An 18,631-nucleotide genomic window follows, 5' to 3' on the forward strand; every position below is an offset into this window, starting at 1 on the left:
TGGGACAAAGGGGATAAAATGGAGTCAGTTGATGCGACTATCGGTCTACCTGGGGGATTATAAAGCCTTTTGTGTATCTTTGGGAGTGTGTAGAAAACAGGAATAATCGGCTCTATCTTAGATAGAAAATCTCTCGTCTTCTTATCGATCGTACCTTCCCCCAATGCACGTGTCAATATCTCCTCAACTTTATCCCGAATAGATCTTGTGGGATTATGAGGTAGTGGTAAATAAACCTCCCTATTCATAAGTTGTAATAAAATCTCGTTGCGATAAGCTGAGCGGTCCATAACGACCGTGGCTCCCCCCTTATCCGCTGGTTTGATAATTATATCATGATCATGGATTAGGGCTTGTAAGGCATCCCGTTCTGTCTGATTCAAATTAGAGCGGAAACTCAATTCACCCTTGGTGATCTGTTTAGTATATAATAAAACTTCCTTCTCTATTAGGGAAATAAAAGTTTCGACCAGTGGACTTGTTCTAGGTGGATTAAAGGTACTCTGTAGTCTAAGGCCCAAATCAGTAATGTTTACCGGTGTTTTAACATATTCTAATCCCCTAGATGGAGTGGGTAACTGTGTACCAAAATGAGCCTTTAGCCTCAGGTTCCTATAGAACCTTTGTAGATCTAGATCTAACTGGAAGGTGTTAAATTTATATGTAGGACAAAAAGACAGTCCTTTTTGTAATAAAGCTATTTGTGAGGGATCTAGAGATTTAGAAGAAATATTCACAACCAGATTTGTTATGTTACCTGTCTCGTGCTCACTATGTGGCGATTGGTGTCTGTGGCACTGGCCACCCCTCCTCGTCCTCTTCTTAGATTGTATCTCCTGTCTTGGCCTAAAAAAGAAGATTTGCCTGTGCCTGTTTTCTCGTTGTCCGAGCTTGAGGCTGAGGAGCCGTCTGTAAATCTGTAATTGCGATAGTTCGGACGAGAAGAGCCGGTAGAGCCCTGCCATCTATAGACTCTTTTTTGTAGGTAATCTTGTGTATCACGAATAAACTTCTGGCGTTTACGCTTCTCAGTCTCTTGTCTAAATGTTTCTAGACTCTCCTTGGTACGGCTAGCAATATTATCAAATTCTTCCTTCGATAGTGTATCCTTAAGTTGTCTTTCAATATTAACAACCTTCTCTTGTCCACTCTTTATATCCTTGTTCAGATGTTCAAGAGTCAAGGCCATCAAATCCAATGAGCATTTATTCAAAATCCGTTCAAATTTTTCACAGAAGTCAGTATTATTCTGAAACAGAGTGGGTCGCAGTGATACCCTAAGGCCTCTTGGTATTCGCTGTGTTCGAATATACTCTGCTATAGTTGCGCTATGTAACTCCAGACCTATAAGATGTCGAGATTCCCTCTCAAGGTCTCGCGTCTTGAATTCACTTCCAGGAATTTGTAAAAATTCACTTGATGTAGTAACCTGTGAGACTATGTCAGCTACTTCTGTCTCATTGAATGAGAAACTATTGGCAGACATCTCACAAAAATAATTTTTCTTCGAAAAACCAGTAGTAGCGGGTGCCCGTGTGTATGGTCAACTACAGTATAACAAAAAGACACGTCACTCCGATAATTCGATAAGGGGTGCTCAGAACAGGATACCAGTCCCAATAAATCATATAAGAAAAAAATCCGGCACTCCCAAATGCAAAAAGAAGTTCCTTTTTATTTTTCACAGCTTAATAATCCACATGATGTACATTCAATAACGTTTCGGTCTCTATAATGGACCTTCTTCAGACTGAAAGTGACACAATGAAAGAAAAAAGAAAACAAAAATACATTTTTTATGTAGTTATTTTCTAATTTTTTTCTAGTTTTATGCATATTTTTACTTTATATTTTTTCTTTGTTCCCCTTTTCCCTATTTTTCTTTTTGTTTGAGCATGATAATAAATTAATTTTCCTTATTTTCTCTTATTAACATTGTACATTACGCAACATATAAATTGCTGCCATATAACGCGCATTTGTTTCTTTCTACCTAGTGTCACTGCATTGAGGGATTAGCCACATTGAAGGAATGAGTCACCATTGAATATATCGCTTCATCTATACTGCGTTCCACTACTTCCGGTCGCGGGCAGTCTCTATGACGCACTTCCGGTTTGCGCTCCATGGAGCGTTTCACCCCTCACTCTCGGCCTCTCCCCAGTTGTGAGTTTACACCAGTGCGCATGCGCGCGCACTCCCATCGGGTATATATCCCGGCGGCATACAACCGCCAGTAGCGCACTTTTTCTTATGGCAGCATACAACTGACAGCGCATGTTTTCCTGCACGTGACGATCCTCACAGCTCCACATGGTAAGCACTATTGCATTACTTTTTTTGCACTTTTTCTGCGTTTATGGATGTCAGTTGGACTGTTCAGCCTCTGTTTTTTGAAGCAGTGGAGTCTATTTAGATTAACCAACATGATTGTGACTTATTGGGTCACTTTGAACCTTAATAATATTATTCAAGTTGTTAGACATATACTAGGTCATTGAGTATTTCTGCTCTACTAGCTATTTATCCCTTTCCCCTTTTTTTTTTTTTTTTTTTTTTTTTTTTTTTTCAAGATCTCTGATGTCAGTCTTTTGGGCATTTTTTCACTTGCTTTCGTTAATGATATTAGCTAAATGACGATTTGATAGCTATATGGAAGATCTCTTCAGTAACCCGTGCATTGGGAGTTCCATCTGTATTTGTATTTCTCTATATTATGCTGTATGATATTTTTGGTGTTGTCTCATATGGGATACTTTACCTCTCTGAAATTTGTATATGATTACTATGTGTTCTTATTTTTGTGACCACTAGATAAATATGATGCGCATATGATTCACTCTTATATAATCTGGTTTCCTGTGCAGATCTAGTCTTCATTGATAGTATTTGTATTTTGATAGGCGTTTTGAGAACCAGCTTTGTTTTATTTATTTTATTTATGTATTTTTTGTTTTCTTTTTTCTTTCATTGTGTCACTTTCAGTCTGAAGAAGGTCCATTATAGAGACCGAAACGTTATTGAATGTACATCATGTGGATTATTAAGCTGTGAAAAATAAAAAGGAACTTCTTTTTGCATTTGGGAGTGCCGGAATTTTTTCTTATATGATTTATTGGGACTGGTATCCTGTTCTGAGCACCCCTTATCGAATTATCGGAGTGACGTGTCTTTTTGTTATACTGGAAAGTAAGTGAGCGCTGCAGTATATTAAAGGGAGAGACAGTTGTAGTTTGGTACACAGTCTATGGGTTATTACTTAGGGCTGACAATATCTTTTCTTTTACAGCCTCATGATATCATGAACTGGATATATCAAAGTCACCGATTTTGGGATTTCAAAACTCGGACTCATGAGACCAACATCAGACATTTACAAGGCTCAAACTATCGACATCACCAGAGAGTTTCCTGCTGATGGGGTTAGCTATACATAAAAAACTTATTCTTTACAGATCTGATCTATTTCTGCTTCTCTGATATTTTCTCACATAGAAAACTTTTCCACTGATATTATTTGTCACAGTTATTTTCATTGATCATCTTCTCATGGTTCTGTTGGTTTTCAGATGACTGGCACCTTGCATTATATAGCCCCAGAAGTCATCTTAGGGGAGGGCTACGGAAGGCCTATTGACTGGTGGTCACTAGGGATCATCATGTATGAATTTCTTACCGGCAATGTGCCATTTAAAGGAAGATACAAAAGTGATATTTTCAACAGTATCACCACGGGTAAGTAAAATATTCTGAATGCTGTGTGATGCCACAGTAATTTGGTTCAGTTGTTATGTTCATTCTTTGGTTTAGTTACTTGTTGCTTTTGATGAGTTTTTTTAAATGATAGTAAATGTAGAGACTTTCTTTTCTGTAATATTTACTTTTTATATAACAGATGACATCACTTTGAAATTTCAAAAGTGTGCTCTTCATCCCAAAGCTCAAAGCATCATTACTCAGCTACTCATAAAAGATCCAACACATAGACTCAGGACAGGTAATATATATAGTAGTATTAATAATGACTTATAGCTCCTCTGTGACCTGACAAGTAGATCATTTCCATGAGGATAAACACTGAGGTCTCTGCATTATCTTCTTGTCCATTCCCCATTCTTCATTTCATGACTTACAGTATATTTTGGATCTGCTATATCTTCAGTTTAGATTAACTTAAAATGTACAGTCTTCCTAACATTGTCTGGATCACTTTTTTCTTGTCTTCCATTTCCAGGAGGAGCAAATGAAATCAAGAGTCATCCATTCCTGAGTGAGTTAGACTTTGAGAACCTTCAAAATATGCCAACGTTAAGGCCAGATATTACATCAGAGGAGGACACCCGCTACTTTCCCAGTAAGTAGAATGAGACGTCATCTGGTTAAAGTTGCCATTTGTCTTGTCTTTCATTTTATGTGACAATATGTTCCCATCATTATTAGTAATAACATGGTGACTGTCTGTGATTATATTAATAATCTCTGATAATACTTGTACTTTGTAGCTGGCATTGAGAGACCCAAATATATGGATTCAGATGAGGAGGTCAGTGATTGGCCAGAAAGTCTAAACTATGTATCATCTTCTCTAAGACTTTCTAAGGTAAGTATATGATCAGTAAATCCACAAAACTATAACTAAAATAGTATGAAAATACTATATATATATATTTAATTTTACTCTGTGTATTTTAGCTATATGACCCCAATACCAGGATGATGAGAGATGAAGATCATGAGCCATCTCCAGATTGCTCTCTAGAGAACAGCACAAAACACTCAGATGTGTGAGTAAATTATTATAGGGTATAGTACTGACATATCTTCAGAATACCAAATACAAGACGCATATGACACAATACTAAATACAGAATCCACCATCCCATGATTGATCATCACTGTAGGGTCTGGCTTGTGATAACGCTGGTGATAACAGTTGATCATTATGACCAGCCTTTCATTTCCATTTCATTAAAGCCCTTTATTACTAGTTATTCTTCATTCTTGCTGACAGAAGGCAGTCCTGTGCAAGGTATACCCTTCATTTTGACCAAGTGTCCTAATTGCCCATAAAAAAGGAGTCTTTTTAATTTTCATTGCTTTCACTTGTAATTTATTTATTTTTCTTCTACTAAACAGGCAGAAAGAATCTTCTCCAACTGGAAATGATGGTGATAATCAGTGCTTCACTACTGAAAACAACAAGTCACCCTCTCCCATATTGCCAGGTATGTGCAGGTCTATAGGACATCTTGTTGTCGCCACTGATCATAAGGTGTAATGTAAATGTTACATGAGGACTCAGAAAATCACTGCTTTTTTGTGCCTTTAAAATAATCAACAATCCAACACTTTACTGTATAAAATTCTCACTTTTATGTGCTGCGCATTAAAGGTATAAGGGGCCATACAGTCTGGTGCCTGATACTGATCACGAATACTCAGCCCATGGCTCAATCAGGCCCCAAACTAACCTTATATATACCCTTAGGCTATGTGCCCACGTAGCGATTTTTAAGCGTCTTTGCCGCGATTTTCGGCGCGAAAACGCTGCAAAAACGCTTAAAAATCGTGTACAGAATGCCCCCCATGCATTCCTATGGCATTCCGCACATGCTGTGCTAATGCTGCACTTTTTTCCGCGGCGGAATCACATCACGGAAAAAATCGCAGCATGCTCATTCTTTTGTGCGGAATCGCAAAGAATTGCCGCGATTCCGCACCCATTGGAATGCATGGGAATCGCTGACTTCCCGCATGTGGCTATGCCCACCATGCGGGAAGTTAAGCGTCTCATGTGCGGTTGGTACCCACGGTGTGGAGGAGAGGAGACTGTCCTCCAGGCCCTGGGTACCATACCCCTGTAAAAAAAATAATAAAAAATCGGGGTATATTTACCTTCCGATGTCCCGCGCTGCATTCCCGGCCTAGCGTTCCCAGTAATGCCTTGCGGCAAGGCCCTGTAATGACGTAGTCTCGCGTGACTCTAGCGGTCTCGCGAGATCGCTATAGCAACGCGAGACTACGTCATCACAGGTCTCGCAAGGCATTACTGGGAACGCTGAGGCCCGGGAATGCAGCGCGGGACGCCGGAAGGTAAATATACCCCGATTTTTTTATTTTTTTTAGCATTTTTAACATCCTATCTTTTACTATTGATGCCGCATAGGCGGCCTCAATAGTAAAAACCTGGTCACACTTGTCAAACACTATGTTTGACGAGTGTGACCAACCTGTCAATCACTTTCCAAGCGATGCCTCAAATCGCTTGGAAAGTGCTTGAATATCGCACGCGAAAATCGCGGCAAAATCGCGATCATAATCGCGGTAAAATCGCAGTGAAATCGCGCGGTAAAAAAACGCGCGATTTCTGGGAAGGAGTGCGGTTTTTAGTGAGCGTTTTAAAATGCTACGTGGGCCCACAGCCTGAATGTGCCACAGATGTTTTAACCCCTTAACCCCCGAACCTTTGTTTAGATTTTGCGTTTTTGCGCTTTTGTTTTTCTTTCCCCTTCTTTCCAGAGCCATAAGTTTTTTTATTTTTAGGTCAATATGGCCATGTGAGGGCTTATTTTTTGTGGGACGAGTTGTACTTTTGAACAATACCTTTGGTTTTACCATGTCGTGTAACAGAAAACAGGAAAAAAATTCCAAGTACAGTAAAATTGCAAAATAAATGCAATCCCACACTTAATTTTGATTGACTTTTTTGCTAGGTTCACTAAATGCTAAAACTGACCTGTGACTTTGATTCTACAAGTCATTACGAGTTCATAGACACCAAACATGTCTAGGTTCTTTTTATCTAAGTGGTGAAAAAAAATTCCAAACTTTGCAAAAAAAAATAAATTGCGCCCTTTTCTGAGACCCGTAGCGTCTCTACTTTTTGGGATCTCTGGTTGGGTGAGGATTTAGTTTTTGCGTGCTGAGCTGACGTTTTTAATGATAACACTTTTAGGCAGATACGTTCTTTTGATCGCCTGTTATTTCATGTTAATGCAACATCGCGGCGACCAAAACAAACTTAATTATGGCGTTTCGATTTGTTTTCTCGCTCAGCCATTTAGCGATAGGGTTAATCCTTTTGTTTATTGATACATCGGGCGATTCTGAACACAGCAATACCAAATATTTGTAGGTTTGAATTTTTTTATTCTTTAATTTTGAATGGGGCGAAAGAGGGGTGATTTAAACTTTTGCTTTTTTACATTTTTTAATATTTTTAAAAACATTTTTTTTATCTTGGCATGCTTCAATAGCCTCCATAGGAGGCTAGAAACTGCCATAAATCGATCGCCTCTGCTACATAGAGGAGATGCATAGATCACCTCTATGTAGCAGAATTATAGGTGTGCTATGAACGCCGACCACAGGGTTGCGCTCATAGCAATCCGGAATCAGCAACCATAAAGATATGACTCTAATCTTATAGGAGTTTATCATTGACTTGTTTTTCTTAATTTTTTGTATGATTTTCCAGTTGATACGAAAAATACATCTACACTAAAACTGGAAGAGCAAAAACCAGAAATAGTAGTAAAGACAGAACCTAGCAGAGGTAAGTGTGACAATAAGGTCTATGTGGTCTGATGTCGGCGACTGAGAATAATTCACAAGGAGGATATATTATATGTTACTTTTTTACATGAATTTCCAGTTGAGACAATAAATATATCTGCATTAAAACTGGGAGAAGATCAAGACCCAAAAATAGTCCCAGAGACAGAACCGAGCAGAGGTAAGTGTGACAATAAGGTCTTTGTTGTCTGATATATTATATGTCAATGGTGGGATTTTCACATCTATGACTGACAATGATCACTGACTTTTTTTTCTTACTTTTTTTATATGAATTTCAAGATGAGATCAAAAATACCTCTGCATTAAAACTGGGAGAAGATCAAGACCCAGACATAGTCGCAGAGACAGAGCCTAGCAGAGGTAAGTGTGACAATAAGGTCTATGTTGTCTAATGTAAGAGACTGAGAATAATTGAGGAGGAGGATATATTATATGTCAATGGTGGGATTTTCACATCTATGACTGACAATGATCATTGACTTGTTTTTCTTACTTTTTTGTATAATTTTCCAGTTGAGACAATAAATACATCTGCATTAAAACTGGGAGAAGATCAAGACCCAAAAATAGTCCCAGAGACAGAACCGAGCAGAGGTAAGTGTGACAATAAGGTCTTTGTTGTCTGATATATTATATGTCAATGGTGGGATTTTCACATCTATGACTGACAATGATCACTGACTTTTTTTTCTTACTTTTTTTATATGAATTTCAAGATGAGACCAAAAATACCTCTGCATTAAAACTGGGAGAAGAACAAGACCCAGAAATAGTTGCAGAGACAGAGCCTAGCAGAGGTAAGTGTGACAATAAGGTCTATGTGGTCTGATGTCGGCGACTGAGAATAATTCACAAGGAGGAGATATTATATGTAGTGATAAGCGAATGTGCTCTTTACTCGAGTTTTCTGAACATGCTTGGGTGTTCTCTGAGTAGTTTCGGCGTGCTCGGAAATCAACTTTAGTCCCCACAGCTGCATGATTTGAGACTGCTAGACAGCCTGAATTCATGTGAGGATTTCCGAAATAACAGGCAATCCCCACATGTATTCAGGCTGTCTAGAAGCTGCAAATCATGCAGCTGCGGGGACTAAAACTTAATTCATGAGCACCCTCAAAATGCTCGGAAAACTCGAGTAATGAACACACTCGCTCATCACTATATGTCAATGGTGGGATTTTCACATCTATGACTGACAATAATCATTGACTTGTTTTACTTACTTTTATATATGAATTTCCAGTTGAGGCCAAAAATACATCTGCATTAAAACTGGGAGAAGAACAAGACCCAGAAATAGTTGCAGAGACAGAACCTAGTAGAGGTAAGTGTGACAATAAGGTCTATGTTGTCTGATGTCGGCAACTGAGAATAATTCATGAGGAGGATATATTATATGTAGTGATAAGTGAGTGTGCTCTTTACTCGAGTTTTCCGAACATGCTCGGGTGTTCTCTGAGTAGTTTGGGCGTGCTCAGAAATCAAGTTTTAGTCCCTGCAGCTGCATGATTTGAGACTGCTAGAGAACCTGAATACATGTGGAGAACACCCGAGCATGCTCGGAAAACTCCAGTAACGAGCACACTCGCTCATCACTATATGTCAATGGTGGGATTTTCACATTTATGACTAACAATGATCATTGACTTTTTTTTCTTACTTTTTTACATGAATTTCCAGTTGAGACAATAAATACATCTGCACTAAGACTGGGAGAAGATCAAGACCCAGAAATAGTCCCAGAGACAGAACCTAGAAGAGGTAAGTGTGACAATAAGGTCTATGTTGTCTGATGTCGGCGATTGAGAATTAGTCACGAGGAGGAGATGTTAACTCCCAGTGGGTACGATTGTCACATGTATGATGACTGACAATGATCATTGACTTGTTTTTTCACTTTTTATATGAATTTCTAGTTGAGAAGAAAAATAACTCTGCAATAAAACTGGTAGAAGAGCAAAATGGAAATACAGCACAAAAGTGGATTGAATACCCACAAATTCTCACGATACAGAGTAGCAAATCAGCAATAGAGAAAAAACATAAAACATAACTTTTAATAACTGGTGTAAAAGCTACCAAAGATAGTAGTGCAAGTAAAACACTAGATCAAATGCCACAAATTATAATGGGGGTAACTGTATAAGTCTCTGTAACAGATTAATACCAATATATACATGTGGCTATTCCAAGTCCAAAATTTTGAGAGATTGGACTAAAAAGATACTTGGACTTAACCAGTGCAAAAAAGGCCAAGTAAAAAATGAACAGTTTCCTTATCAGAGGAACTAAAGAGACCTCTACCCTGTAAAGGTTATCATGGAATATGCCTATTCATGTATATAACAAAGACATCATAATAATAAGACCATCAACATAATGTGAAAAGGAAAGATCTCACCACATGAAGATGAAGGATGTCCAGGATCAGATGTCCCATCAGAGTCATATCAGGTCAAGAAGAAAAGGGGGTTCACCCTATACAAGCCCTGTTTGAGCTACAAATACTGACACTCATGACTCCCGCCCTAACAAGGGCAGTCCACATCTAATCCCTATAAACCATAGCCCTACAAAGTCCCTGTGCATCCCGACGCGTTTCGTCACTTAATGACTCTTCAGGGGACCTATTAGCACAAATTGGGCATCATCACAGAGTATACAGGCTGCCTCCTAAAATGAATATGGAGTGAGGCAGACTGATGAGGAGGGCATTTAAATAGACTGCCAATCAAATAGAACACGTCCACCTGAGATGACTTGGAACGCACGCCGTCCACCATTACCCCTTGTGGGACGCAAGCACATGATGAGTGTGTTAATAAGAAACGCCCACCTCCTATACCAAACAATAGTGTGTAAGAGCCAGCGTATCCCGCGGCAAAGGCCGCCCTATTTCCGGTTGCGTCATGGAGCAAGTTCAGAAAAGAGCGACCAGAATGGTGACCGGTCTGCAAACCCTGTCTTATGAGGAAAGGTTGCAGGATTTGGGAATGTTTAGTTTGCAAAAGAGAAGACTGAGAGGAGACTTAATAGCTGTCTACGAATATCTAAAGGGCTGTCACATTTTAGAAGGATCAACTTTATTCTCATTTGCACGAGGAAAGACTAGAAGCAATGGGATGAAACTGAATGGGAGGAGGCACAGATTAGATATTAGAAAAAACTTTTTGACAGAGTGATCAATGAGTGGAACAGGCTGCCACGAGAAGTGGTGAGTTCTCCTTCAATGGAAGTCTTCAAACAGAGGCTGGACAGACATCTGACTGGGATGATTTAGCGAATCCTGCTTTGAGCAGGGGGTTGGACCAGATGGCCCAGGAGGTCCCTTCCAACTCTACGATTCTATGATTCTATGATTCTATGATACAGCCCAAAAGCAAAATGGCCGCCGCACTTCCGGTCATGCGCACTCATCGGTGCCAGCAAGAAAAATGGCCGCCGCACTTCCGGTCATGCGCACTCATGTTTAAGCAGTGCCAGCAGGGCGGAAGTAAAACATGCGACAAAGGTCGCAATACTGCTAGAAGGCAATAACGGCATGCGCACTTCAATCAGTCCATGAGCCGATATTAAACAGGCGGATAGACAGATTATGCATCTCTAAAAGGCCTCAACCACAAAAATGATTGCGAAAAATAGTACCCAACAATCTAAATCATGGGATGGATATTATCCCAATCAGAAGGCCTCATGAGAGCATTACCAGAATCAAAATAAAACAAAGGTGGAAAATAACAAAAATTCAAACTCAGAATATAAAGGTAGCAAACACATATATAAAAAAGGGGAATTTTACAGTATATACAAAGGAAATAAAAAACACACATATCAAACCCTAGATATAGCAGCCAAAATTAAGTTGATCATTAAGCCCTCTTGGGGTCATGGTGTTCAAACAAAAGATCCACTTAGTCTCTTTTTGTAGAATGATGCGATCCCAATTACCACCCCTAGGTGTTTTTTTTACCCTTTCAATCCCCAGAAATTGGATGGAATTAACATTCCCTCCTTGACACTGATTAATGTGGCGTGAAATAGGGGTATCTCTCTTATGAATAATGTCTCCAATATGTTCCCCAAGCCTACGTTTGAATTCTCTAATGGTTTTACCCACATACTCTTTGCCACATATACATGTGGCCTTATAAATGACTCCCTTGCTGCTACAATTAATAAATTCCCTAATTTGATATGACTGTCCTGTAACATTACTGACAAAGCCAGCACCAGGGGAAATGTGGGAACAAGCAACGCAGTGGCCACATCTAAAACAACCATTCACATTGGTGGACAACCAAGTTGTACGGGAAGGTCTGGTGAAATGACTGTTGACCAGCCGATTCTTCAATGAACGGCCTTTCTTGTACGTGATTAGAGGTCGTGTCGAAAGTTCTCCTCCAACATCCTTATCCATTAGTAATAGAGTTGAGCGATACCATCCGATACTTCAAAGTATCGTATCGGATGGTATCGGCCGATCTTTAAAAAAAGTATCGGTATCGCCGATTCCGATACCGGAAGTCCCATTCAAGTCTATGGGACTTCCGGTATCGGAATAAGAAAAACCCTTTCCTGCCCTTGTACAGCCTCTCTGGGGTCTGTACGGGCCTTTCGGGGGGCTGTGCCGGCCTGCCAGGGGGTCTGTGCAGGCTCCGGTGGTCTGTGCCGGCCTGCCGGTGGTCTGTGCAGGCTCCGGGGGGCTGTGCCGGCCTGCCGGGAGGCTGTGCCGGCCTGCCAGGGGGTCTGTGCAGGCTCCGGTGGTCTGTGCCGGCCTGCCGGTGGTCTGTGCAGGCTCCGGGGGGCTGTGCCGGCCTGCCGGGGGGCTGTGCCGGCCTGCCGGGGGGCTGTGCCGGCCTGCCGGTGGTCTGTGCAGGCTCCGGGGGTCTGTGCAGGCATCGTCTGATGGGACTACAAGTCCCATCTGGCGATGCCTGCTACCATGACAGTGATTGACACATTAGCCAATGATGGGACAGTAGTAGTCCCATCATCCGGCTAATGTGTTAAATGTAAAAAAAAAAAAAAAAAAAAAAATTACATGCTACATTCATACTACATACTACATACATGCTACATTCATACTACATACTACATACATGCTACATTCATACTACATGCAACATACATACTACATATATACTACATGCATGCTACATATATACTACATGCATGCTACATACATACTACATGATACATACTACATATATACTACATGCATGCTACATACATACTACATATATACTACATGCATGCTACATACATACTACATGCTACATGCATGCTACATACATACTACATGCTACATGCATGCTACATACATACTACATACATGCTACATATATACTACATACATACTACATATATACTACATGCATGCTACATATATACTACATGCATGCTACATACATACTACATATATACTACATGCATGCTACATACATACTACATGCTACATGCATGCTACATATATACTACATACATGCTACATATATACTACATACATACTACATATATACTACATGCATGCTACATACATACTACATATATACTACATGCATGCTACATACATACTACATGCTACATGCATGCTACATACATACTACATACATGCTACATATATACTACATACATACTACATATATACTACATACATACCACATACATACTACATGCATGCTACATATATACTACATGCATGCTACATACATACTACATATATACTACATGCATGCTACATACATACTACATGCTACATGCATGCTACATACATACTACATGCTACATACATACCACATATATACTACATACATACAATACATTCATACAATACATACATAGACATACAGTACATATAACATAGAGTAACATACTTACCAATACTTGTCACATTGTTCCCCGAAGCCATTGTCGTCTACGGAATAAATATTAACATAACAAACCACAAAAATACTCACCCACGATCCGAAGCAGTCCACGAGTGTGTCCCACGACGATCTTGGGTAGAGAACTGCAGCATCAGCTGATGCTGCCGTTCTCTACGGGCTGCAGGAATCCAATGACGGAAGGTAGGTATCCTTCCGCACTGTATTCCTCCGCCACTTAAAAAAAAAAAAAGTCCCTAGTCTCACTTTATGCCATTGCTGTGTGGGAATTTCCCACACAGCAATGGCATAAAGTGAGACTAGGGACTTTTTTTTTTTTAAGTGGCGGAGGAATACAGTGCGGAAGGATACCTACCTTCCGTCATTGGATTCCTGCAGCCCGTAGAGAACGGCAGCATCATCTGATGCTGCAGTTCTCTACCCAAGATCGTCGTGGGACACACTCGTGGACTGCTTCGGATCGTGGGTGAGTATTTTTGTGGTTTGTTATGTTAATATTTATTCCGGAAAGACAATGGCTTCGGGGAACAATGTGACAAGTATTGGTAAGTATGTTACTCTATGTTATATGTACTGTATGTCTATGTATGTATTGTATGAATGTATTGTATGTATGTAGTATATATGTGGTATGTATGTAGCATGTAGTATGTATGTAGTATGTATGTAGCATGCATGTAGCATGTAGTATGTATGTAGCATGCATGTAGTATATATGTAGTATGTATGTAGCATGCATGTAGTATATATGTAGCATGTATGTAGTATGTATGTGGTATGTATGTAGCATGTAGTATATATGTAGCATGCATGTAGTATATATGTAGTATGTATGTAGTATGTATGTAGCATGTATGTAGTATATATGTAGTATGTATGTAGTATATATGTAGCATGTATGTAGTATATATGTAGTATGTATGTAGTATATATGTAGCATGCATGTAGTATATATGTAGTATGTATGTAGTATATATGTAGCATGCATGTAGTATATATGTAGTATGTATGTAGTATATATGTAGCATGTATGTAGTATGTATGTAGCATGCATGTAGCATGTAGTATGTATGTAGCATGCATGTAGTATATATGTAGTATGTATGTAGCATGCATGTAGTATATATGTAGCATGCATGTAGTATGTATGTGGTATGTATGTAGCATGTAGTATATATGTAGCATGCATGTAGTATGTATGTAGTATGTATGTAGTATGTATGTAGCATGCAGTATGTATGTAGTATGTATGTAGTATATATGTAGTATGTATGTAGCATGCATGTAGTATGTATGTAGTATGTATGTAGTATGTATGTAGTATATATGTAGTATGTATGTAGCATGTAGTATGTATGTAGTATTTTTTTTTTTTTTTTTTTTTTTTTTAACATTTAACACATTAGCCGGATGATGGGACTACTACTGTCCCATCATTGGCTAATGTGTCAATCACTGTCATGGTAGCAGGCATCGCCCGATGGGACTTGTAGTCCCATCGGACGATGCTTGCACAGACCCCCGGACATCAGCACAGCCCCCCGGCAGGCCGGCACAGCCCCCCGGCAGGCCGGTACAGACCCCCACAGGGTGCACAGCCCCCCGGCAGGCCGGCACAGCCCCCCGGCAGGCCGGCAGAGACCCCGGGCAGTCCACACAGCCCCCCGGCAGGCCGGCACAGCCCCCCGGCAGGCCGGCAGAGACCCCCGGAAGGCCCGAAATGACGGCGCATCATGATGCGCACACACCGCGCATCATGATGACGTCAGGCCGTCAATCAACTGAACTTCCGATTCCGATGCCGAATTCCGATATTGAAAAAATATCGGAAGTCGGTATCGGAATTCCGATACAGCAAGTATCGGCCGATACCCGATACTTGCGGTATCGGAATGCTCAACACTAATTAGTAACACAGGCCAATGTTTGGCCAGGATAGCACGTACATCACTTGCTCCATTATCAAAAGTGGTAATCAACCTCATTTCACCTTTATTTTCAACTCTGGGTCTGGGTTTAAGGAGTTCCATTCTGTTTTTACCCTTAGCATGTTTATAGGCACGTTTCAAAACATCAAGAGGATAACCCCTATCCAAAAATCTGTCTCTGAGTTCTCTTGCCTGTCTCTCAAAAGATTCATCTGTAGAGCAATTTCTACGTATCCTGAGGTATTGACCCTTAGGTACTCCACGTTTAAGATGTATAGGGTGACTGCTGTCCCACCTCAACAAAGAGTTAGTAGCCGTGGGTGTCCTGTAAGTGTAGGTGGTAATAGTTCCATCATATCAAATTAGGGAATTTATTAATTGTAGCAGCAAGGGAGTCATTTATAAGGCCACATGTATATGTGGCAAAGAGTATGTGGGTAAAACCATTAGAGAATTCAAACGTAGGATTGGGGAACATATTGGAGACATTATTCATAAGATAGATACCCCTATTTCACGCCACATTAATCAGTGTCAAGGAGGGAATGTTAATTCCATCCAATTTCTGGGGATTGAAAGGGTAAAAAAACCACCTAGGGGTGGTAATTGGGATCGCATCATTCTACAAAAAGAGACTAAGTGGATCTTTTGTTTGAACACCATGACCCCAAGAGGGCTTAATGATCAACTTAATTTTGGCTGCTATATCTAGGGTTTGATATGTGTTTTTTATTTCATTTGTATATACTGTAAAATACCCCTTTTTTATATATGTGTTTGCTACCTTTATATTCTGAGTTTGAATTTTTGTTATTTTCCACCTTTGTTTTATTTTGATTCTGGTAATGCTCTCATGAGGCCTTCTGATTGGGATAATATCCATCCCATGATTTAGATTGTTGGGTACTATTTTTCGCAATCATTTTTGTGGTTGAGGCCTTTTAGAGATGCATAATCTGTCTATCCGCCTGTTTAATATCGGCTCATGGACTGATTGAAGTGCGCATGCCGTTATTGCCTTCTAGCAGTATTGCGACCTTTGTCGCATGTTTTACTTCCGCCCTGCTGGCACTGCTTAAACATGAGTGCGCATGACCGGAAGTGCGGCGGCCATTTTTCTTGCTGGCACCGATGAGTGCGCATGACCGGAAGTGCGGCGGCCATTTTGCTTTTGGGCTGTATGACGCAACCGGAAATAGGGCGGCCTTTGCCGCGGGATACGCCGGCTCTTACACACTATTGTTTGGTATAGGAGGTGGGCGTTTCTTATTAACACACTCATCATGTGCTTGCGTCCCACAAGGGGTAATGGTGGACGGCGTGCGTTCCAAGTCATCTCAGGTGGACGTGTTCTATTTGATTGGCAGTCTATTTAAGTGCCCTCCTCATCAGTCTGCCTCACTCCATATTCATTTTAGGAGGCAGCCTGTATACTCTGTGATGATGCCCAATTTGTGCTAATAGGTCCCCTGAAGAGTCATTAAGTGACGAAACGCGTCAGGATGCACAGGGACTTTGTAGGGCTATAGTTTATAGGGATTAGATGTGGACTGCCCTTGTTAGGGCGGGAGTCATGGGTGTCAGTATTTGTAGCTCAAACAGGGCTTGTATAGGGTGAACCCCCTTTTCTTCTTGACCTGATATGACTCTGATGGGACATCTGATCCTGGACATCCTCCATCTTCATGTGGTGAGATCTTTCCTTTTCACATTATGTTGATGGTCTTATTATTATGATGTCTTTGTTTCTTTGTTATATACATGAATAGGCATATTCCTTGATAACCTTTACAGGGTAGAGGTCTCTTTAGTTCCTCTGATAAGGAAACTGTTCATTTTTTACTTGGCCTTTTTTGCACTGGTTAAGTCCAAGTATCTTTTTAGTCCAATCTCTCAAAATTTTGGACTTGGAATAGCCACATGTATATATTGGTAGTAATCTGTTACAGAGACTTATACAGTTACCCCCATTATGATTTGTGGCATTTGATCTAGTGTTTTACTTGCACTACTATCTTTGGTAGCTTTTACACCAGTTATTAAAAGTTATGTTTTATGTTTTTTCTCTATTGCTGATTTGCTAGAAGAGCAAAATGCCAAAATAGTAGAAGAGCGAGAACCTAGAAGACGTAAGTGTGATAATAAGGCCTATGTTGTTTGATGTTGGCCAGTGAGAATAATTCATGTGGAGAAGATGTTATCTGTCAGTGGTGGGATTGTCACATGTATGATGAGTGACAATGATCCTGTTCCTCTGCACGGATAAGATTTCTCTACCGTCCTGCCATAATGACACCAAAGCAGTGTCCTCTAATATGGAGTCCCATTACTTACATTAGTTTTATATCTCTTCTCCTAGGGTCCATCTTCCGCCGGATTATATCATCCTGTCGGCGTGGATTATCTAGGGCCGCTCGCAGCATCAGTAGATGCATTTGTCCAATCTTTGATTAGGGCACCATATACATCTAGTACAGCAAGTCCATCATCAAAGCTGTACTTGGGCAGCACGGTGGCTCAGTGGTTAGCACTGTTGCTTTGCAGCACTGGGATCCTGGGTTTAAATGTCACTAAGGAAAACATCTGCAAGGAGTTTGTATGTTCTCCCAGTGTTTGCGTGGGTTTCCTCTGGGTACTCCGGTTTCCTCCCACACTCCAAAGACATACTGATAGGGAATTCCTAATTTAAAAAAATGAAATAAAAATTCTGAATTAATTAATATTCCTTTGTAATAGAATATTTCTGAAATATATGGCATACCAATACTGTACGTCGTACATGTTTGAAGAATCCTCATGAAGTTTTGTTTTTTTCACTAAACGTGTATGTACTGTAATGTGGTGGGGTAATATACTTCCCTACGGCCGTCTTCTCTGAGATCAAGCTTTGTCCAGCTCCACTTTTATGTGATGTCATAGATACATAGTTACATACATAGGTTGAAAAAAGACTTAGGTCCATCAAGTTTAACCTTTCTCCACCAATTGTCCATTTTGTCACTAAATTAAATATAACCCACAATGTTATGTGTATTGAGGAAATCATCCAGCCCTTCTTAAAAGCTGTTGTAGTGTCTGCTATTACTAGTTCTTGTGGTCGGCATTCCACAGTGTGACTGCTCTAACTGTAAATAACCCTTTCCTATTTAGCTGTCGGAATCGCCTTTCATCGCTCTCCAGACTCTTCGGCTCACTCTATGCTCTCGGTGAGAGCGAGAAGTCTCTTCTATAATGCTAGCC

The 18,631-nt window shown here is 40.2% G+C and overlaps 1 protein-coding gene across 1 annotated transcript in view; it reads left to right on the forward strand.

The window, feature by feature from the left end:
* Positions 1-3,659: 3,659 nt before the first annotated feature.
* LOC141083616 (microtubule-associated serine/threonine-protein kinase 3-like) overlaps positions 3,660-18,631 on the forward strand; it is a 54,019-nt gene continuing 39,047 nt past the window's right edge. The window contains exons 1-4 of the mRNA XM_073567966.1: positions 3,660-3,678; positions 3,896-3,997; positions 4,235-4,354; positions 4,503-4,600. Coding sequence (XP_073424067.1) covers positions 3,660-3,678; positions 3,896-3,997; positions 4,235-4,354; positions 4,503-4,600 — 339 coding nt within the window. The remainder of the gene's footprint in view (positions 3,679-3,895; positions 3,998-4,234; positions 4,355-4,502; positions 4,601-18,631) is intronic.

The sequence above is a fragment of the Dendrobates tinctorius genome, unplaced genomic scaffold, assembly GCF_039654945.1.
Source record: "Dendrobates tinctorius isolate UK_male_01 unplaced genomic scaffold, ASM3965494v1 ptg000005l, whole genome shotgun sequence".
NCBI lineage: Eukaryota > Metazoa > Chordata > Amphibia > Anura > Dendrobatidae > Dendrobates > Dendrobates tinctorius.